General features: G+C 53.3%; 7 protein-coding genes across 7 annotated transcripts; 3 read left to right on the top strand and 4 right to left on the bottom strand.

Annotated features, from left to right (window-relative positions):
* Window positions 1–545: 545 nt before the first annotated feature.
* On the bottom strand, window positions 546–1,559 carry VTJ04DRAFT_5411 (uncharacterized protein; the record flags this gene model as incomplete). Its single annotated transcript, XM_069363525.1, has 1 exon — window positions 546–1,559. The coding sequence occupies one exon, from the start codon at window positions 1,557–1,559 to the stop codon at window positions 546–548; it is 1,014 nt and encodes a 337-aa protein (XP_069220362.1).
* An 888-nt stretch (window positions 1,560–2,447) lies between these two features.
* VTJ04DRAFT_5410 (uncharacterized protein) lies at window positions 2,448–4,120 on the top strand (the record flags this gene model as incomplete). The annotated part of the gene is made up of 4 exons (XM_069363524.1): window positions 2,448–2,546; window positions 2,608–2,652; window positions 2,726–3,094; window positions 3,158–4,120. 4 exons carry the CDS (start codon window positions 2,448–2,450, stop codon window positions 4,118–4,120), a joined length of 1,476 nt encoding a protein of 491 aa, XP_069220361.1.
* A 588-nt stretch (window positions 4,121–4,708) lies between these two features.
* Window positions 4,709–5,905, bottom strand: VTJ04DRAFT_5409 (uncharacterized protein; the record flags this gene model as incomplete). The annotated part of the gene is made up of 2 exons (XM_069363522.1): window positions 4,709–5,130; window positions 5,254–5,905. The coding sequence occupies 2 exons, from the start codon at window positions 5,903–5,905 to the stop codon at window positions 4,709–4,711; spliced, it is 1,074 nt and encodes a 357-aa protein (XP_069220360.1).
* Window positions 5,906–6,937: 1,032 nt separating this feature from the next.
* On the bottom strand, window positions 6,938–8,823 carry VTJ04DRAFT_5408 (uncharacterized protein; the record flags this gene model as incomplete). The annotated part of the gene is made up of 2 exons (XM_069363521.1): window positions 6,938–8,526; window positions 8,754–8,823. The coding sequence occupies 2 exons, from the start codon at window positions 8,821–8,823 to the stop codon at window positions 6,938–6,940; spliced, it is 1,659 nt and encodes a 552-aa protein (XP_069220359.1).
* Window positions 8,824–8,901: 78 nt separating this feature from the next.
* VTJ04DRAFT_5407 (uncharacterized protein) lies at window positions 8,902–13,368 on the top strand (the record flags this gene model as incomplete). The annotated part of the gene is made up of 5 exons (XM_069363520.1): window positions 8,902–8,990; window positions 9,155–9,194; window positions 9,272–11,241; window positions 11,308–11,909; window positions 11,975–13,368. The coding sequence occupies 5 exons, from the start codon at window positions 8,902–8,904 to the stop codon at window positions 13,366–13,368; spliced, it is 4,095 nt and encodes a 1,364-aa protein (XP_069220358.1).
* A 595-nt stretch (window positions 13,369–13,963) lies between these two features.
* On the top strand, window positions 13,964–16,578 carry VTJ04DRAFT_5406 (uncharacterized protein; the record flags this gene model as incomplete). The annotated part of the gene is made up of 4 exons (XM_069363519.1): window positions 13,964–14,456; window positions 14,811–15,017; window positions 15,276–15,369; window positions 15,429–16,578. The coding sequence occupies 4 exons, from the start codon at window positions 13,964–13,966 to the stop codon at window positions 16,576–16,578; spliced, it is 1,944 nt and encodes a 647-aa protein (XP_069220357.1).
* Window positions 16,579–18,783: 2,205 nt separating this feature from the next.
* On the bottom strand, window positions 18,784–19,119 carry VTJ04DRAFT_5405 (uncharacterized protein; the record flags this gene model as incomplete). Its single annotated transcript, XM_069363518.1, has 2 exons — window positions 18,784–19,003; window positions 19,076–19,119. 2 exons carry the CDS (start codon window positions 19,117–19,119, stop codon window positions 18,784–18,786), a joined length of 264 nt encoding a protein of 87 aa, XP_069220356.1.
* Window positions 19,120–22,048: the final 2,929 nt, after the last annotated feature.

The raw sequence follows: 22,048 nt of genomic DNA, 5'->3' as shown, positions 1-22,048 counted from the left end.
GGGGCCACGTATACGTCAAGGCCACTCCGGAACCATCAGGCGGTACCTTAGTTAACAAGGCAAGCACCTGGCCCAGAAGCGACGACAGGGGTGAACCAGTAAACAGATAGTTCCAGACTGGTGGCCACGTGATTCGGCAGATGTATTGGTTCAGCGAGTTTGGGCGTTTAGGTGTGAGGGTCAAAATCTGTACGGGTTGGCGGGTCCGTATTAGTCATTGCAATAATGGACAGAGGGCTCTTGGAGACACGACCTTGCAGCTATTAGGTAATTATAGCATTTATTACACGATCTCGCACGATGCCATGTCAGTACATCAGGATGAGAAAGAATTCGTAGAATAACCGGTCAACCGAGTTTCCCACAGTCGAGGAGTACCCGAGGCACCTCTGTTGGGCGATCTATTGATTGAACTGAGCAATTCTACCTCCAACGCCACGGTGCTATGTGTATCCAAACCATCAGGTCTAATAATAGCCGTTTCCCTATTCGCCATCACCTGTACGTTTCCTTTCAGCCTCCATGAGTGATCAACAACACCTGTCTCACTCCTTGATGAGTGAGTTCGGGCAAGCCTTGCCCATCACAAAGTCATTCAGATTCTGGAATGTAGTCAATGCGATCTCATTCAAGGCCTCAGCCGTCAAGAAAGCCTGATGACCCGTGACCACAACATTGGGGAAGGTGAGGAGGCGCATGATCTGGTCGTCCTGGATGATTTCTCCGCTATGGTCCTTGTAGAAGAGGTCGCCCTCCGCTTCATAGACGTCGATGGCCAGACCACCGAGTTCTCTTCTCTTCAGCGCATTGATGACACTCTTGGTGTGAATGAGGCCACCGCGTGACGTGTTGATGAGCAAGGCGCCCTTCTTGATAAGCTTGAGCGTCGACTCGTTGATGATGTGCCGTGTCTGCTCGGTGAGAGGGCAGTGTAGGCTGATGATGTCGCACTCGGGCAGGAGTTCTTCAAGAGACCGGAACTCGCCGTACTCCTCGAAGGCCTTGTTGGGGAAGGGGTCGTAGGCGAGCAGGCGACATCCGTAGCCCTTGAGAATGCGGGCGACGGAGAAGCCAATCTTTCCGAGACCGACGAGACCGACGGTCTTATCGTGCAGCGTGTGTCCAACGAGGCCATGGAGACTGAAGTTGCCCTCACGGACACGGTTATAGGCGCGGTGGATTTGTCGGTTGAGGACCTGGAGGAGTGCCACGGTGAACTCGGCTACGGACTCGGGCGAGTAAGAAGGAACGTTGGCCACGAAGATGCCCAGCTCTTTGGCAGCCTTCAGGTCGACATTGTTGTAGCCAGCACAGCGCATCAAAACAGCGCGGACACCAGCTTCCTTCAGGGCCTGGAGAATAGGGGCGGACAGATCATCGTTGACGAAGGCGCACACAGCGTCAACGCCTTGGACCACGGAAATAGTCTTGCGCCCAAGAGCGAAGTCATAGAAGACAACGTCGACGGCCACTTGCGTCTGCTCCTTCGCAAGTCTGAGGTACTTTTTGTCGTACGGCTTCGCGCTGAAGACAGCGAGTTTGAGGAGTGTTTGGGTCATGTTGAGTTGAGAAATGAGGGATATTGGTCAAGCAAACTGGTGACTCTACCGTTCAAAGCACGAGAGTGCTGAGCAGGTCCTGATATGCGAGCGTCGGCGTTGAGCGGATAGGCCCTCAATCACACCAAAAGACGTCATCTAGAAGTCTCCATCCCGCCCAGAGAGCACCGCACGATCGGGATGGCTTAGCTCGTAAGATACCATATCCACCACTAGCATTACCGCCGTGTTCGGCCGTTCGCTTGACGGGACGGGGTTACCTCGCTTCCGGCTTAGCTCATTGGTACCGCACCAATGTCGTTCAGCCTGCAGAAAATTCTCTTGAAATGTAACCATCTGCCTCTTCGTGGCGGCTCCAGGCCCGCGGCACCGCAAAAGCTGCTGATGCATGTCGTGAGCCCTCGTAACCGGAGTAAACTCCGTTGTTGGACCTCACCATGGCCGTTAGTTGTTGAACAACATCGACGAGCGTGTAAGTGAGCCTCCATGACTTCAGGGGTTTCGTTATCTCCATTGGAGATCCATATTAGAGAACCATAGTCACTAGAATGGGGGTCCAACGTCCCGCAGAACCGTCTGCATCAAGCTGCATGCCGTACGCCCAACGGGCTGTGTTTGAAGACTCTCGGCGCCGGAGGCCGGCGAGACCGCCCCGGGTATGTGGGGTGACAACGGGGGCTTGGCAAAAGATCAGACCACCAACGGTCACCACTCTCTGCCGCATCGTGGTATCACAGTCCGGCCTTGAGTCGGACACGGACGGTACCGGTTTTTGGGAATGTCTATAAAACCCATCAGAACAATGGCCACAAGCGTGCTGGGAAGTTCCATCCACAAGCTCAACAGCTTATTTCAACGCCACACAAACAACATTGTCCTCTGGACAAAATGCGACTCTTTGCTGTATTCAAGAAGCCAGTGCTCCCGACCGTCGAGGAGCTATCTGACCCCGATGAGGGGTTGACTGAGGAGGAGAAGGCTGATATTGTGAGTCTTTCCACATTTCAACCGCTGAACTGTGTGGCCAGTCTACTAACCTTTGCCACAGGAGAGAAAACTACTATGGAAGCTCGACCTCAAAATCATCCCATGGGTACGTTTCCCGATGTTATGCCCTCTCAACCGTCATAGGTTATAGTTCCAATGCTAACATCCAATGTCACCAGCTCTGCGTCCTCTACCTCTTGGCATTCCTTGATCGTGCCAACATTGGCAATGCCAAAATCGCTGGTCTCACAACAGATCTGCATCTCACTACCTCCCAATTCAACAACACCCTGACCATCTTCTTCGTGTCGTACTCGGTGTTTGAGCCCCTCACCAATGTTATGCTCAAGCGCATGCGGCCATCCATCTTCATTCCCCTGATCATGATCAGCTGGGGTCTGACAATGACCTTCATGGGCTTCGTCGAGAGCTATGAGGGCTTGATGGTTGCTCGTTGGTTCCTGGGCTTGACGGAGGCGGGTCTGTTCCCGGGTATCAACTACTATCTCAGCTGCTGGTACAAGCGCTCGGAGCTTGGCATCCGTGTGGTACGTCCCTAATTTCTTATCATCCCTATCCTGACTTGTCAATATGAGCTAACCAATGAGCAGGCTATTTTCTTCTCTTCTGCCGCCATTGCTGGCTCATTCGGTGGTCTCCTGGCTGCCGCCATTGAACAGATGCACGGCGTCGGCGGCAAGCCCGGGTGGGCATGGATCTTCATCCTTGAGGGTCTTCTCACCGTCTTGTTCGCCTTCGCCTCCTTCTGGATGGTCCACGACTTCCCATCCGAGGCCAAGTTCCTCTCGCGTCAGGACCTGGCACGCGTGCTCCGCCGCCTGCGTGAGGACAACCAGAGCAGCGCAGCCCAAGAGCACTACTCGTCTCAGGCTCTCTGGTCATCGATGCTCGACTGGAAGATGTGGCTCGGCATGTCCATCTACATGGGCACCACCGTGCCGCTGTACGCTTTCAGTATCTTCCTGCCCACCATCATCCGCGATCTTGGCTGGGCGCAGACCGTTGTTCAGACCCAGCTCTACAGTGTACCGCCTTACGTCGCTGCTGCTCTGTTGACGGTCGTCGTCGGCTGGGCCGCAGACCGCACCCGCACGAGGGGTATCTACAACCTCATGTCAAGCGCCCTGGGTGCTGTCGGCTTCACAATGCTGCTGGCGAGCAAGGACCCTGCCGTCCAGTACGCCGGCACGTTCCTCGGCGCGCTGGGCATCTACCCGTGCATCAGCAACACCATCACATGGATGGCCAACAATGTCGAGGGCGTGTACCGCAGAGGCATCATCCTTGGATTCGTCATTGGCTGGGGTAACCTCAACGGTATCGTCAGCTCCAACATCTACTTCTCCCCGCCGAGGTACATCGAGGGCCATGCCATTGTGCTGGCCTTCTTGGCGGTGTTCCTGTTCGGCGGCAGTCTGTTGATGACGGTGCTGCTGCGGTTGGAAAACAGCAAGAGGAGGGCAGGAAAGAGGGATTACTGGATTGAGGGCAAGTCGGAGAAAGAGGTGGCACAAAGAGGCGACTTGAGGCCGGACTTCATCTACACACCGTAATAGGGTATGGGGTCTTTGGGATCAGAATGACTGATATGATAGAGGCTAGACTTTGATGAATCTGGTAATAATGACTGTAATTGCATTATACATTAATTAGCCCATGATGGTTGAGTTTCATGATGGCTGCCTCTGCCATTGTCTGTGCCATCTCTTCCACACTTACTAACCATGGAAAACAAGAAGAATAAGAGGAGTATTGTCGGGCAAGGGAATGTCATGTTTCTTTGCTAATCGTTCTGCGTGCTTGTATGATCGAGATCTGTTTAAGTGTGCGGTGCCCACTTGTCCAGGTGATCCCCTCTAAATTCCATGATGTGAATGACCTATGTACATGGCTTCTTACAGTTCCCCATAGATGCGAGCACGGGCGCTTTCTAGTAATTGATGTTGTTCTCCTCTAACAGTCCGGATCCCTAGCCGACCTCACTTTCCCCCGCTCCCCAATCTCTTGGTCCTGCACCCATCCTGCCCACGACGTTGATTCCCACGGCGCTCCAGAGCGATTCTTTTTTCCCTTTGGCCGACCATCACCCTCCGCAGATCTCCAGTCCCGGTTATTGGGAAAGATGACGGCGTTGCCCTGGCTCAATGGGAGTTAGACCACTTCCTCCGCCGTTCCGAAAGCCTGATCATATCCGCGACCCGGAGGAAGTCACCAATCTCATGGTTCTCGTCCCAGTACTTCCTCTCCTCCCGATATTGCTCCAATAAGAGCGTGCCGCATTGGTGGCCAGGAGGCGGCTGAAACATAAGGAATGCTTCCTCTAACATGTTCTCCCAGCTCACGATGTTGCCTTCAAAATCGCTCAAGCTCTCAACCATCTCTACCGTGTCCGCGACGAGATTCCTGTTCAGGGCAGCCATCTTTGCCGCATAGCATTGGCTGCGAGAAGCCTCCTGGGCAACGGGATCGGCTTCCGGCAGTTCTTCGCAGGCACGGAAGTATTCGCGCTGGAGGAAGCGCATGGAGGAGTCAAGTCGACATGTGCGCTGGAGCGAAATGTGTCCTGTAGAATTGCTTGATGAGCTGCCTACGTTCTGATGAGAGATCATCGAGAGCAATATTCATAATACACAAGAGAGTGAGGGAGAATTGAGGGGGCCGTTTAGCTCCCGGTGGGCGGACTTACTCAGAATGTAAGGGTTCTCCTGGAAGAACCTCTTGCCGCGTACCTCACGGCTGTTGAGTTCCTCGGAGGTCGTGGTTCGAACCACCGAGCGAAGAAGCACAAGTAGGCCATCGGTGGCGCCAAGCTCCCAGGCCATCTCAAGGCGCTTGAAGAACTCATCTGCAGGAAATGCGTCAACCCGGTAGGGTGGCTCCCAACCCTCAATCTTTACGTATTCCTCGATAGCTGGGCCGAAGGCTTCTTGCAAAAAATATTTGTCGACGAAATTGATCACTTCACGAAGGGTGTTGATGTCGTGCTCGAACAACCGCATCTCGTAAGGTGGTTCGCCGTGGAGGACCGGCAAGATGATCCTGAGGGCGACAGCAGAATCCTCAGGCAGAGCAACAACCCAAGCAGAGTCCCGGCGCTGGGCCTCCTTCCAGGGCCCGAACAACATTGCCTTCAGGACGGGAGAGGCGTCGGCAAGAGTCGTCGAGCTGACCCGGAAGTAGGCGTTCGGTGCGTAGGTGCCAGGTGTGCGCAGGAAGAGGTCGCCCTCCTGGTCGATCACCATCCAGTCGTCGTCAGGGCCGATGGGAGGGAAGGTAATTGTCTCGGGGGCTCCGCTGGTCGCGGGGGAGTTCTGGTCGCCGAGGTTTGAGTCGCTCATTTTGTGAACACTGATCGATGGAAGAGCGGAGAGCGATGGAGGTGACTGGTTAGAAGGTCCGCGACAAAAAAGGATCGGTGGTTGATGTCAGATTCTTTGTCAGAGTAAAAAGAATTCTAAGCTGGGAAGGATGGCGACAAGACATGGTCGGTGGGTGAGGGGAGAACTGCGGAGTGTCAACAATGTTTTTTGCGAGTCCGGTGTAAGTTAAAGCGAAGAACCTTAGCAAGGGAAACTAACTTCAGATGACATGAACGTGATCAAAACACAAAGGGCAAAGTTGCATGCACGATGGCCAGTGTCCACTTGGGTTTACAATACGAGCAGGGTAACGTATGCGAAGACGGGACGAGACGCCAGTGCTTGCAGAATTTCATCAAAGGTTTAAGGTTTCTAGGTTCAGACCATTATCCTAAGGACCTCTTTGATCATAATATTAAAATAATACCGTATTTATAATGTAAGGACGACGCCCCTGATCATCTCAGGCGAAACGAAACTTTTTTGCTTCTGACAGCTTTGGTAGAAGTTCGCCATCCATGATGCCATGAACATAGGCTTCTCCTATAAGCTCCCACCTTCCTTCCGTTTGTGACGAATCTGGAACCTTTCGAATGATGTATGGACAGTGACCTCCATACGGGATAAACACAGCGTCACCATCCTTCGTTGAGCTGGGACATAGCCCCACGTGGCCTAACGCTGTAGAGAAAGGACGGCTCGACCAGAGGCTTAGAAGCGCGTCGAGATACTCACGATCGACCAACGGTGGCAGGGACAAAATTATACCCCCAACTCGGCGGAAAAGGTGCTGCTGCAACAGCATGAAGTATGAAGACTCTGCCCTCATGCCCTCCACGCCGCCGTCTGCAGCGCGGTATAACCGGCCGGATCGATGGAGCATCCGGTCAGCAATGAGAACCCGCCACCGTGCCTGGTCTTTTTCGTCTGCCGTGTATCGTGGACTCGCGTCGATGTACTGGTTCAGAACCAAAATTCGGCCCACGAGTGACGTCCAGTCAAAACCATCGTTCAGGCGGAGCTCCCACTATCTCCGATCTTGTCGACGATGTCGACAACCCAGCCCAAAATACATAAAGTGTCATCATCGCTCTCGTCTTCAACAATGACCGAAGGTGACGGGTCGGTGGTTCCGCTGCGTAGCCCACCTGCACTGAAGCCACCAGGTGGCCCGAGAACCGTAAAGGCTGTTTTCAAACCAAGCCAGGGAAGGCGCTGTAGTTGTCTCCAGTCGGGTACCCACGATGGCAGGGTCGGGTCCCGCATACGACACAGGCTCAGGAGGTCGATATGTCCCTGCTGATAAAGGTATTTCGCCAGGCGAGCGAGAGCATATCTGGGGTTTAAACCAGCCAAGCCATCCAAGACGTGACCGTCTTCTGCGAGTCCTCGAAGAGCCCATATTCTGTCCATCGGGTCTGGGGAAGAGAGGGGTATGCTCGGGTGCTTCAGGTGTTTGATGTAAAGAAACGTCAGCAGGCCCTTCAAGGTGAAGTCCAACTTGCCCTGGATTCGCTTGTTTCTGAGGTCCAAAGTCAACATCGGTCGGTCGGCGAAGCCTCTCGGAGCGGAGACAATTCTTGTATGTCGGTAGAACTTAGCATTGCTTTTCACGATGTTCCCAAGATGGTCGAGACAGCGATCGGCGAGCTTCTTCGCCTCCAGTTGCAGCCATACCATGATAAACGCCACTGCCGACCAGAGAGCTGACCACTCAATCCTCGCTTTGCCAAAGGCAAATACGATCCTCGGGCCATCTATTTTCATCCCGTATTCTACCGCATCGCCGGCATAGATCCGTCCCGCCGGTGTTGGGTCCAAGGCGCAGAGCGCTGGCACCGCCCAAGTCCAGGCGAACCATGGAAGCCGCAGGACATCCGATGCTGCATCGAGATCTAGGCCTGGCCTTTTTGGCCATGGTAGGCAGCGGCCGCGCTCGTCTTCGATTTCCATTTCCAAGAACAACTTAATACCGCGTTTGAGCCCCGCGGGGGCGCTCTCAGAGGGTTCGTAGTTGAACAGGTCTTCTTCGTTGAGGCCGGCGGCTACCAGCCCCTGGCTGATGCGCGCCATCTGATTCACTGCGCGTTCCATGCGCAAAACCGCGCGCTTTTTCCAGGTCTGGTTGTTTGAGCCTGGTCCGAGGTAAACGATGATGCGCTCCGCATACCGGAAGACCTGTGCCGCTGTTTTTCCGCGGGCAGGACCGCGGAATTCAGCAAGCGAGGCATGGTTTACGCAGAGGGACTCGAGCCAAAACGGCAGGGACGTGGAGATGAGATCAGGCAGGAGATCGGTGAGGGTTGTGTACAGTGAGTAAGGGATGCGGCGAGGCTGCTCATCGATCAAGATGATTTGGTCTGGATGCTCGAGTGGGTTCACACTATTCGGATTCGGAGTTTCGTCGGAGTTGGGGTTCCAGAAGTGTGATACGGCGAGATATGCGACCGGGGCATTTTGCTCTCCCTTCCTAGCCGTCTTAGCAGGGAGTGTGGCGGTCGTCAGACCAAAGGAAAGTGTCCCTTCAGGTAGAGAAGCGAGGAACCGGAGGAGACGGATTTCATTGTCGGCGAGAGGTGTGTAGGAGAATTCATCAGTCCCTATCCTGAAATGTGAGTTGATATTGATGTGTGTATGTCAGGAACATCTGGATGAGTCCTTCAGCAGTTAGGTATTGTCATTTGAATTTGTTCTGGGAGGAAAAGGGGTGAAACTCCGGAGGTGAGTCGTCGGGCTGAAGACGTTGCCTGTAGGCTCCCAGTCTTGGCACGTGGCCTCCTGGTTCTCAGGAGCTCAGCCGCTCAGCCACAGCCCAAAGCAGACAAACCGCAAGAGCCATCAAATGACGCTTTGGCCTGAATTTGCCTTGGTGGCGCCTTGGTTTGGCGTTTGGTCATGAGGCTTGAGTGTAACGGACCCGCCTTGCCGTCACAAGCGCCGTGAAAATGAGGAGCCTCAGAACAGTTGCTTCGCAAATGGCCTTTCTTCGCGAAAATGTTTGGTCCCATTGGCTCATGGCGCAAATCTGGAGCATCCAGGCCCCTCCCAACCCCGCGTCAAGCCTGTGGCTTTTGGGAGGGATCCAACAGCACGATTCTTGAGTTCTGCTTCTTCAAGTTCTGAAGCCCAATATCACCTGTCTGGCTATTGCGCCCGTCCAAGCGCCGAATCCCCATGGTCTCGGCCGACGCGTGTTAATGATCATTCTTGGTGACAACCCCTTAAAAGGCACTGGTCGGTAGCAACTCCCAAGGACGACGGTAACAAGGTACGCCGGGAATAAATTACGCATCACTTGTTTTTAATGCATCTTGCTCACCACAGAATCTTTCGCTCTTTGTTTAGGTCTGGATCACGGATCGAGGGCAGAACATGGGCGACCCAACGACAGCTCCCTCGCCCCAGAATGACACAAGGGGACTTGGTGACAGGACAAAACCCCCTGCATACCGGCCCAATCTCAGACTTGGAGTTGACTGGCTGGACTATGAGCATTTCAAGAACCGTTACACGGAAACCGAAGAAATTGGGGTGCTGGAAGTGTTGGTTGGACATGAGAACCTTGAAAGGGACATCATCCTGGAAGCTGCCCGACGATTCCGGTACGGCGAACAGAAGCAAGAGGCCGAGAACTTGGGCCGAGTAGTACCAGACGACATGGCCATTCATCCACCCCTCAGCCAACCTTCAACGAGGTCTCCATCCCCAACGCAAGATCGTCCACGAAGACGTCAAGACCCAGATAACCCTTATGAAAATTCATACTGGGTTCGTGACCCAGTCCACTATAATTTGCACCAGGAAATACACGCCGGGGACATACGCACAGTCTTCACCAATGGCGAGGAATACGTCATGCATGACGGAGTTCCCTTGAAGTTTCCCAAGGAAAAACAGGGTATCCGTGCCCAAAAGCAACGGCCCAACTTGGAATCACTCGTGGATGGACGAACATACTGGATCGAACGAGTCCGGCTCAACTCCCCGCAGATTGTCGCCCTACTCGCGCGTCTCACAGGTCACGGGAAGGGTTGGGATGAACAACAAAGCCGGGTGGTATTCCGCCCATTTCGCGCCCTGTACTACTACCGGCCCCAATTGCAGGAGTGTCTCGTCCTCCTAGAAAAGGCCCATGCCGCTCGAGAACTTCCAGAGGATGTGGTAGTACCCACTTCGCGAGAACTGGGTAAAGGCCCGGCTATTTCGGAACAGGCTGCTGCCAGACTCGCAGCTGAAAGGCGCATCCATCTCACTGAGCATGAGAGTCTTACTGGAGACGGAGATGGTATTCATGACGATTCGGAAGAAGATGCTCCCCCTCCCATGACTCCAGAAGCCGCCATTTCAACGGTCCAGCTGGATGTTCCTATCGCCATCGACCACCTCAGGTTGCTCATCTCGTTCGTGGAGAAACACGTCGTGCCCGACTGGCAACGCGCCGCGGGAACCAGTCAACGCATGTTTCGATGTCCAGATTTGTGGATGGCTTTTCAACCCAACGAGTTGCTTTATGTCCCCCCGCCCCGGTCCCAATCTCCGCTGCCGACGAACATTGATCAAATTGTGACTGGCAAGGACCTGCTACATCATTCCATATGGCGGCTTTATTCCATGGAAATGGACCCAAGTGTGGGAAGGCAGACAGGGAGAACGCCTGAAGGACGGACGCCATGTCTCCAGCTCGAGGCCTATCGTTTTGAGCATAACGGAACATCATACGTTCCTGTCCGGTGGTCATTCGCCATTGAATGGTACTCTGGCGAGGCGGACATAACAACGCTTGGGGTGTTTCCTCTTCGTTTCGTCAAGGACGCCGAATGCATCACCGACAGGCTCCGTCATCAAGGCCAATTGTTCCACAAGGCAATTACGGACAGATATCTCTTTTATAAAGGCTGGGCTGTCAGAGATAGCTATCGGTTGGATGTGACTGAGCTGCCCGTCGGTCGGAGTTTCCACGGGCCTCCTGAACGCCCTCATTTCCATCGCGAACCTAGACCGGCTGATGACGTCCCATTCCATATTCGTCGCGAGCGGCTCAGGGTTGAGGAACCATTGACTACTCAGCACCTTGAAAGTGATGTTATGATCGACCTAGTGGAAGGCTACAGGTCACAATATAACTCTGTACTGGGTCCGTGGACTTGGCATATCGGGCTGCTCACTTTCCCGGATGACAGGCCTTGGTTATTCACACGAGACATGGACCTATTGGTCTGGGAAACTCTGAGTAGGAATCCAAGTGCTATTGGAACGCCAAGAGTCACCCGGAAGCAGAAATACGCTCTTGATGACGCGGGGATGACCTTTGAACGGCATGCTACCCACTTGTGGAAGACCAACATAGTACGTAGGCGCTGACCAACCAGGTTTTACAACAGATATACGGAGACATTCAAGACAGAGCATCTAGAGATTCGGCCGGCCCTCAAAGCATACGGTGCACAGCGCACCCCGATTGAATCCCTGGACGATGAGGACCTTGTTCTACTGCCTGGGAGAGTGGTTGCCTACCCGTTTCGACTCCGTTACTTTGTACTCCTTGACGTCAATTCACTCCTGGATATTCCGAAGCCCGGAGACGTCTGGAAAGACCTGTGTATCGACAGGCTGCATAAAAAGCTCGTCAAGTCCTTGGTCAAATCTCACCTTGCAAAGCACGAGCTGCGCAAACGCCGTCCTGAGGTCCACCAGGACCAAGATATCATCCGAGGAAAAGGGAACTCGCTCGTATTTCTCCTTCATGGCCCCCCTGGCGTGGGAAAAACGGCAACCGCAGAAGCGGTGGCGCGAACTAACAAGAAGCCCCTCTTTGCCATTACCTGCGGTGACCTTGGATTCACACCAGAAAGTGTGGAGCGTCAGCTTAACGACATCTTTCGTTTAGCTCACATATGGGACTGCATCCTTCTCCTTGACGAGGCAGACATTTTTCTCTCCCGCCGGGAACTCAACCAATTGGAACGCAATGCGCTCGTCTCAGGTAAGGCACACCATTCCACCTGCCCGTGACAATGCGCTGACTCATGCGAACTCCTGGGCTCCCAGTATTCCTCCGGGTCCTGGAATACTACAGTGGCATCCTCTTCCTGACGACGAACAGAGTCGGCACTCTTGACGAAGCCTTCAAATCTCGCATCCATATCAGCCTCTATTATCCCCCGCTCACTCGGGATCAGACAGTTGAAATCTTCAAAACAAACATACGAAGATTGAAGGCAATCATCCAAGATAAGGAGAAATTGGAAGCCAACCCAGAAACCGGAGAGCCAAAAAGCCGGTTTTTGATCCACAAACAGAGCATCATAGACTTTGCGAAGACTCAGTTTGATAAAAACAAGGACACGCCACATCTCCGATGGAATGGTCGAGAGATCCGGAATGCCTTCCAAATTGCGTCTGCCATGGCAGAGGTTGGGAAGCCAAATCCGCACACTGGAAACAAAGTGTTGCACGCAAAACATTTCAAACGGGTGGAAGAGGCAAATAAGAAGTTTGAGGTATATTTCTATGAGACAACAGAGGCTACAGATTCTGAGAGGGCTCGCAAGGCACGTCTTCGCCGGGATGATTGGGACCCAAATGCCAATGATCAGAGAGACTGGCAAGAACCTGGCAGAGGTCTGCCGTTCCGAGCAGGCCCACCAGGAACTTACGGGTATGGGTACGGCTATGGCTACGGCGTTGCTCCTCCCCGTCCCGGCCTCTCTCCTTATCACTCCACGCAGGAGGATCAGCTGGCATACGAGGCGCCGCGCCCGGACTACGGATACGCCGCTTCTGGTGAGCCCACGGCATCTATCGGCCAATATGGTGCAGCGAGCCGCAGGGCAGGTCTATCTAAACCAACACCCAGCCAGCCCGCCACCTCCCGATCACCTCAACCACAACGGATCTCGAAGTCGCCTGTACCCAGCCCCGCGCCCGCAGCCCTCGAGCAAAGAGGTCAACTGCAGCCACCTCTTCAAACAACTTGTCGCGGTCCCACCCTATTCCCATCCCCTGCAGCCGCGCGCGGGCCTGTTTTGATGAAACCAGCCAGGTCCAAGTTCTTAGCCGAGCTCAAACAAACACAGACAACATCCGGGAGATCGGTCGTTGGCAAGAAAGTTACAGTCCGCGCAAAGGGCGCCGTTTCTCCGTCTCCTTCCGGGAGCAAACTGGCCGCACGTCAGGCGGACGTCTATCAGCAGCGGCGGTGGGAGGAGGATTGGGAGGCTTCACGGCTAGAACAGGAGGCTCAGATGGAAGAGGATGAGGATGACTCTGGGGAGGACGAGGATGATGGAGAGCTCCCTGGCGATGACGACGGTGAGCAGTACGATTACTACGACGAAGGAATTCGCAAGGACAGTGAGTCTGAGGATGAGGAAGGGTTCGCTAAGACGGATGACGAGCCGTCGGATGATGAAGAGCTTTCCGAGGACTCGGACGATAACTGATGGAGGGGTGTGAGTGCTGATTGGATTGAGGGGTCTGGATGTCGTGTATCAAGGTAGGTTCACTTATTTGCGTTGGTCAGGGATCAGAGCCTTTTGGAGGAGAACAAAACCAGTCGCTCCGCCACACTGGTGCCTGCAGCTGCTTGGTGAAGTTGCCAGAAGACATATAATTAGAGACCAAGCAAATGCGCAAATGCCCAAGGCACCAGTTTACCAACTCTAATCTTCATAACACAACACGCAGCCAAACAGTATTTCTGCTGAACAAACACAATCACTCCCTTTCTCATATGTTATGGTCAAACGGGGTGCTATTGCTACACTTGAGACCCTTCCGTGTTGCCCCGTTAGCTTGAAACGGTGCAGTTCATGCGGCTTGCTGATGGGACGGCCGGAGGGCCCCTTGTCTGTCACAGGGCAGAGCGGGATGGAAAAGACTATGCAAAACCGTCTGCTGATCTGCCGATCATGACGCGTGTTGAGATGCCGAATGTTTAAAAGTCCTCCGTCCCTCAAGATCATAATTGAGCGCACTGCAACCCTCATATTCACATGACACCTTCACATTCGCGAACATCTCTCTGCCCAGAAGACCATGCCTCATTACGAACCCACGCCGCGACGCTTTTCTGTGACATCGGTGTCCCAAGTAGCCTCTCGTAGAACCAGCCTTGACATTGAAGTCAAGTTTCCGAAACTCGATGAAGCGCCAGTGGATTTGACTGAGGTACTTCGCCGCCTTCAGCACGTTGAGCTCGACGAGGAAGAACAACGAGGACGCAAAAGGCACTCAGGAGCTGGCACTGCTTATGGCCTGCGGACCAGCCATGACGGAACGGCGACAAGAGAGAGAAGCACCAGTACCAAAGAACGAATCGCCATCTGGGAGGCGCGGAGTCGTAGTCAGAGCAAGAGTCGGAGCAAAAGCCGTGGAAGGGATGTCGGGTCGAGGAAAAGGATTAGCATCGTCCCAGAAGTTCCGGAACTTACTGCAGCGCTCGATGAGTTGAGAAGCAAGGATGTCGGTGACACGACGCCTTCAGAGCGAAGACATGGCCTCGAGAGGTTTACGGCTCAGGAGGTACGAGGTGAGCCGGAACGATCACCATCCTCCAGCGGAATCCGGCCATCGACACCCACAGTGCACAATCCGGCCCGCCCGTTGACACCAGACCAAACACCTCCACGACGACGAAACCGTGGCATGTCCATGCCGCCACCTCGGCAGGACCCAAACCTTCTATCGGGCAGGACGCCCCTGACGCCTGATTCCACTCCTAATCGAAAAACGGATCGAAAAAATGAGTCGGAAGCCTGGCAAGGCAGGTTCTTGGACACTAGGCAAAGTAAGACACTGCACAGCATGCAACCAGAATCGAGGACTACACATTCGCATTTGCACAACTCTGAGCATCGGAAGGAACACGGAGAAGAGACTCCAGGGCAGAACACTGTCGTCGGAAATGCCTTAACCTCAAATGATCAGAGCCACGGTGATGATGACTACCAGGAGCAGTACGAGTTCGCAGGTGTGCAGATCCGGCCGCATAAGCCCGATTTTCCCTTGATCAAGCGCTGGGCACCCGACCACAATATCCCCATGGCAAAGGGCCAGTTCCTCGGGCCTCCCTTGCGGCATCCTCCGAGAAGTCAATTAAGAGAGGACAAAAGACTTGACAGCCAAGACACTGCATCTCCATACCGAAGAACCGGGGACTTTGTTGTTGACATACCCCCGTCCCCCGCTGCAGCATACCTTCCAGGGCTTGATCCGCACTCAAAGAAGCCAGAGACAGTTCGAGAGGGCAATGATAGAGGGGAACAGCATGAATGGCAGGCATCCATAATCGAGAGAGCACTCAACGCGGCATCAGTTGGGATTATCCAGAGCCTGAGCCAACCAGTAGAAGTCTTCAGGGGACTCCGCCAGATGTACTACGAGCCTCCTGAGAAACCAGACATCGTCAAGGCATATCCAATTAGGCCTCGCCTCCCAGTCCGGTAAGTTCACTGTCACGGCCTTTTGCGAACAGGAATCTGACGAGTGTTTCCCTTTACAGGATATTCTTCCCTGGTCAACACGATCTCACCTCCCCAGCACTTCTGCCTACCCTTTTTACCCTCCACGGCGGCGGATTCACCGTGGGGTCGCCAACTGACGACGACACATGGAACCGGTTCTTTGCGGACACACACAATATCTTGGTCATAGCGCTCAACTACAGCAAAGCACCCTGGGCAACCTATCCCACGCCCCTTCTCGATGTTGAAGCGCTCTACCATGCCATCCTCAATGATGAGTCACTGCCCATCGACAAAACACGTGTGGCCCTTCTAGGCTTCGACGGTGGTGCTAACCTTGCCCTGGCCCTGGCCCAACTGCCATCCGTCAAAGCAGGGGTTGACCCAAACCCCCCACCAAACTCCTCCTGCAGCAACAGGAACAGCCGCTACACCACACCTAGCCGCTGGTCTTCATACTACCGAAGGCGCAATCCTCCTCCGACAGCCGTAATCTCGGTCACGGGCCTCCTTGACCTCGCCATCCCACCCGCCACCAAACTCGCCGCACGCCGCGACAAACCTGCTGCCCTACCCCGCGGCTGGGTCCCACGCATCGCCGACTGGTCCACCCGGCAGCTGCTCCTTCCGCCGGCTCCGTGGACGCACTATATACCATCACAAGGACAGGGCGATAGACGCGGCGACTTGAACGTCGACGCGACTGATCCGCTGGTGTCACCTGCCAGAGCAAAGAGGACAGATCTTCCGCCACATGTCTTCGTCATCGCGGCTGAGCTAGATTGGCTGGCATTGGAGAGTTGGAGAGCTGCTTGTCGGTGGGCTGCTGAGGGATGGGGAGACAGCACTGACAGATCCAAACCACGGCGGGTCGTGCCCGGTCTGGGCGAGAAGGTTGGTCGGCCGGAAGTCTATGAGTGGCGTGGGTGCCTGGATGACGGACGAAAGCCGGATCGAGAGCGGTTCGCCTGGTGCGAACTTCATGACGCTGGACGAGGGAGTACTCGTTGGCTGCTGGTTCCTGATGTGTTGCATGGCTTCGATTCGGCGGGGTGGAGGGGACGGTACCTTTGGGGAGACGAGGTGGCGCGGATGGACGCGGAGATGAAGACAATTGCGTATCAACGGGAGATTGCGGAGTGGCTTTGGGAGGTGGTTTGGGGAGGGCTTGCTCCAGAGGAGGATTAGGAGTGATTGTCGACAGTAGGACGATTTGATAATGTCAGTAGAAGTGAGTGCACACCCCTCACCTTGAGCTGAGTGCCAAATTCCAAGGTATGTACAAAGCATCCCTATAAAGGTACACCGTGGGACTACGACAAGAACCATTGAGAATGGCTCAATCCCGTAGTCAGCCCGAAATTTGAGACGAGCATCCGGCTGGACTGTGACATACTCGTTACATTCCCACAAACATCCTTCAAGTCCAGGCAACCATTCCCCTAGCCACCTCGGCATGTGTGGTAGAATAGTCAACCCCCTACCCCGGCGATCACTGACCCCTATTAGTCCTAGCCTCAGATCCATCCAAGTCCCCAATGACTGCGGCGGCGAGCAAGTTCTTCCTCATCCTCCCTGGTCAACACCTTGTACCAGTCAGATTCCATCTTCACCTGACTTCGGAATGAGTCTAGGCGAGGCCATGTATTGCTGCATTTTCCATGCTCATCAAACCAATTTGCCCATGCACCGATGAGAATCTCGGCTTGAGTCTCGAGGCTGAGAACACTCTCATGAAAGTCACATGGATCTGCCTCCAATTTGCAGTGAGAGCCATCAGTAAGGCCACTGAAGCAGAGGAGCCTATTGAGGTTGCACTTCCGACGCTCCGCTAAAGTGGGCTCATCATCCCCGACTCCAGCGAAACCCGCATCGACGAGTGCATTCCTGTTCAACGAAGGCGAGGTACTTGACAACCAGATTTTGGCGGCGTTCTCTGATCGTCGCTGGATAATATAGCGTTGTGGTTAGTATGAGGGACCTGAAATCAGTATGAGTAGCCGGCAAAATACATCCATCTGATATGAGACTTCATGCGATTGAATGTCACAACCTTGTACAGGTTGTCGAGATCATCCTTGGTAAACTCGTACATCATCTTCCGGAGCAGCTTATCCAGGAGAGAGGCTGAGCCGGTTGTCCAGGCAATTTGAGTGGCCAACATGAAGTTCGAGTCGTCGTCGAAGTCGATGGAGTAAGACCACAACTTCTCCTTGAGATGCATCATCCATCCATCGATCCAAGGCGAAACAGCACTGCACATGCTGTACTTATCCACCAACACAACAACGGATGCGAAACTTCCCCATGTCATCAAGCTTGCGAGGTACGTTCCGAAGCTGGCCGTGAATGATTGGGAGGATGAATGCAAGAGCCACATCGGAGTCTTCTCTCAAGTCCACGACCCATGCAGTTCCATTGGATGGCTTTGACACTTTCCAAGGCCCAAACAGCATGGCCTTCAGGACGGGACTAGCTCTGCGGAGAGCTGCCGAACAAACTTTGAAGGTCGAGGTCGGTGTCCGAAAAGTCAGGTCTCCATCAGGGTCGATAACAACGTTATTGAGTGAAGTCATTATAGGGTCTCCTTCAGCTGCTGCCAGATTGGTATCATTGGCATCATCAGTCGATGTGTTGGCTTAAACGGGGTTGTCGATCGTTTGACCGGTGCCGTTGGAGCCGTCGGTTGTCATGTTTCTGGTGATCGGTTGATCAGCATGAATCCCGGGCGGGAGTTGCGAGCGACACGATATCGGTGCCTGATCGATTTTCAATCACCGATCGGGCGTTGATCTGATGTTGTCGTGCCGATGAGCGCCGAGCCTATGTGAATGAAGCCACACGCTCCAATTTAGCCTTTACTACGCTGCTGTTCCATCCCCCACATGCTTCGGGCGAAGGGAACTCTTCGCCAAACGCTCCAGAAACCCTCTGCTGGAGCCCCAAACAGGGATAAATAGCCATTCACTCGCTCTATTTTCCTTTGTATCTAGCATGCGGAATTACACACTCTTTCCCACTACCTTTTTCCTGCACCTGGAAGCTTGTGGCATGTCAGATGTCCAATTTAGCAAAATGGGAAATGAAGTTTGAACTCGGTACCTTCTTCTGAAGAAAGTAGAAATCCCAAGAAAAAGTGTTGCGCACCTGATCGAGGGTTAAAACTGGATGAGACAGCCACAAGGGCGAATAATTTTCCGTCTTTCCTCACTCGCTATTGATGTATTCCAGAACTAACTCATTCCTTCTGTCAAGTTACAATCATCAAGGAATGCCTGATCGATAACTAGCTGGAACGGTTCGCTGCACAATCCACCCGTAAGACTAGCCAACATAATTCATAGGCCCTGAAAGTTCTGTTGCGCATCACCTCTCTTCAAACATATGATCAGATCACTCGGCATCTTCCTCCACCTTGCTTCCCCCAGTCCGGGAACCTCCCTTGCGGCCAGCCTCCCGGGCTCTCTCACTACCAGGCTGGAAGCTGCCGGACGAGGCATGGCCACCCTTGGACGCTATCTCCCTCTGCTTGTCCGGATCCATGCTTGCGAAACCGCCGCTGTGGCTAGCCTGGCCACCCTTTGAGGCGATCTCTTGGACTTCCTCCTTCGGGCTGGATATTGGGGAGAAAACCGTTAGTCCCTGAGTTCGGTTACACGGAAGATTGAGATATCGGCGCACGTACCGGTTGGCAAAGTTGCCAGGGTTGGTATTCTGGGTGCCGGACATGTTTGATGGGTGATCGAAATGTGGGATGCTTGCAACAATTGATGTTCTGTTGGATCAAGAAGGACAAAGCGGTTGAGTCACAGAGCAGAAGGCAGGGCAAAACAATGTGGCATGTCCAGAGCAAGAACAAACCTCAATAAATAGGCATTTTCGGTAAATAAATTTGAGCCTTCTTCGTCATGGGGCAACGCATGATGTCAAGACACCGGTGACTGCTGTGTCAAAGTTGCAAATCTTGGCGATCACAGATTCCCGGCGGGGATGTGACGTGAGCTCCGGTGCAGTGCCCCACTAGGCCCCGGTCCCTGCCGTGCCAAGACTACTTGCCCGCCGGCCGGGAGACTCCACCGAACTTCCCGATTTGGAAATGTGGACGGCGGATCGGGATCGGTGGAAGATGACGATAGCGGCAGGATGACGACATTGAATCACGCAACACACGAAATGACGAGCAAGACAAGAAATACCATGTCTTGAGGAATCTTTTGCAACTCACTGATTGTTATATTTCCGTCACTACATTCGATACGGATGCAGAACAGAGTAAGAATAGAAGACAAAACAATAAAATAAAAAAAAATGAAAATAGACAATCACAAAACTAAAAAGGAAAATCGGAAAACGAAAGATTAAAGAGGAAACAATCGATGCACGATAAAACAAGAAAGGAAGAGACAAGATCGAGAAAAAAGAGGAAAAAGGCACGGAATGTGCGCCTCAGATGCCGTGCACTGACGGCATTCAACGAATAAAATGCTCGCGATATCTCTCAGTTGCGATGATAGGAGAACAAGCACCAGTCACGCGGTCCCGCACCATCAGCTGCTTTCTAGGAGACATATTGGAGTTTGGTCCCAAGAGAAGAAGTTCCAAAAAACGTCCATGATGGCATATATGTAGTATGCAATGGGTTTGCACCACACAGCATGAACAGCCCATCAATATCCGTGGGATATACAAGTACTTCACAATTGACTAATGGTTTCACGTCGTTTGAGATTCAAGTGACATTGTGACTTTTATGTCAAGCGTAGCATCTGAGATGGCTGACAACTGTGCCGATACCCTCACGATTTTCGGCCGCGCTCTATTTTCTTTCTCTTCTCATGACGAACTACCCACCCCAACCCCCAACCCCAGAATTTACCGGAATGTGCCATTCATCAGGTAGCCTTCATCATTGCACCCTACCCCTTCACCATGTGAGCTACAATTGCTTCTCACCGTCCATTCAACGATCATCCTTCTTCTCGCCCCCGAGATCACCAGTAAGCTTGCTTCAGCTCCAAGCTCTCCCCAGTCACCCCAGGCCCTCTGGTCCCAGCCCCCTGGTGAAGAAGTCTAAGTTTCCGCTTCATAATCATTGCCAAAGTTCTCATATGAAGCGGCCTTGAAGTTCAAACCCCACCTTTTGCGCCTTTCAGAGAGCTTGCGCTTATCTCCCCAAGTGAGAAACTTCAACTGCTTATCCCCGTATTCAAGGATTCCTGGAACGCATAGAAACGATCCAATGGGGAGGTTGAAGACATCGACCGGTTGCCCAAAGTGGACTTCTTCATCATAAGACCCTCGCTCGTTCGTCTGTTATCTTGACCTCGCAAGATTCAAATATCCAAACCCATTCACTCGCCGTAGATACTTCCAGGGTCCGTCAGGCGCAAGCGACTACGCATGCTGGAGAAGCTCACGAAGGTCTTCTACCGCGAACATACATAGCTTTGCCAAGTGGAATCCTTATCCGGGGACGCTGTCGGGGACCTCGCTCTGCGCTATGCCTGCTTTAAGGAGAAAGTGGCCATCCTCAAAGCGATGTTCGCAACTAGCGGTAGATTCGCACATCCAAAGAGTCACTGGAGATATAAGGAAAGCGCAGCCATTTTTTATATCGCCATCAAGTTTGCGTTTGGGGGTTTGGCCGAGAACTGGCCACGACAACTGCCCGCCTTGGGGACACGATGCCGTGTTCAAGCTAGACTTGCCATAACTGGCAGTATTATCCAGATCAAAATCCTTTCGAACCGGGACTTATCGAAACTCCGGGAACGACGGGACGCATCTATATAGCTTCCTATGGTTACGCGTTTGCCAGGTACGGAAGTTAAGGAACATGAGGTGCTGTGAGGGTTGCGGGTGACTGAGGAGGTGGACTCAGGGAAGAGAGATTGTTGGTGACGTGAGCTGAGCAGATAGAATTCCAGAATTGAAGAACTGCCTGGTCCTTTCATTCTAGCTGCTGTATTCAAGCGCGTGTGGAGCGTGCGACTATTAGAGAGAAAAATACAGGTGATGGAATTCAGCAAAGGATGGTGAAAAAACTGTAGTCTTTCTACGAAGAGGGATAACGAGAATAAGACCAGTCAGTTGCGATTTGTGAAGTCTGGAGAGAACTCTCCGTTACTGTTCCATTCACCCTTTGTTCCTTTCAAGTCTGGTTCAGAAAAGCAGTGCAGTCTCGAATGCCATCCATCGCATCACCCCAGAGTCATCTTTCCTGCAACATCCGTCCCCTCCCGCCGCCGCCCCCCCCCCCCCTCCCCCTCTCCCCCAACCAAGAGCTCCGTCGCTGCCCTCATCGGTCCTAAGGATTTGTGGGAAGGGTGGGCTAAATGTGCGCAAAAAGACCCCATTTATTCCGTCGCTCATGAAGCTCTTTGGTGTCCTTCTCTGACAGAAACTTTCCCATACGATCATCGTCCCTCTGATTGCAAGGACAGTTCGGGAAACATCCCATGTCAATGCGAGCAGCGCATTGTTCGTGGGCCGGACCAGGGTAGTAGTTGTATAAAGCCTCCTGGAGTTTCCACCCGAGGTCGTCAACACTACTTTTAACGTCTCGAGAGCTCGCTGGAAGCTCCCACTTCGCTTCATCTTCCCAGTACTCTTGGACAGCAGCAACCTTGGCGTCAAAGCAGGCCTTACGCTGAGCCAG

The sequence above is a fragment of the Mycothermus thermophilus genome (genome assembly GCF_041956435.1).
Source record: "Mycothermus thermophilus strain CBS 625.91 unplaced genomic scaffold VTJ04scaffold_3, whole genome shotgun sequence".
Classification (NCBI taxonomy): Eukaryota; Fungi; Ascomycota; class Sordariomycetes; order Sordariales; family Chaetomiaceae; genus Mycothermus; species Mycothermus thermophilus.
This window is presented reverse-complemented; position numbering and strand designations above follow the sequence as displayed.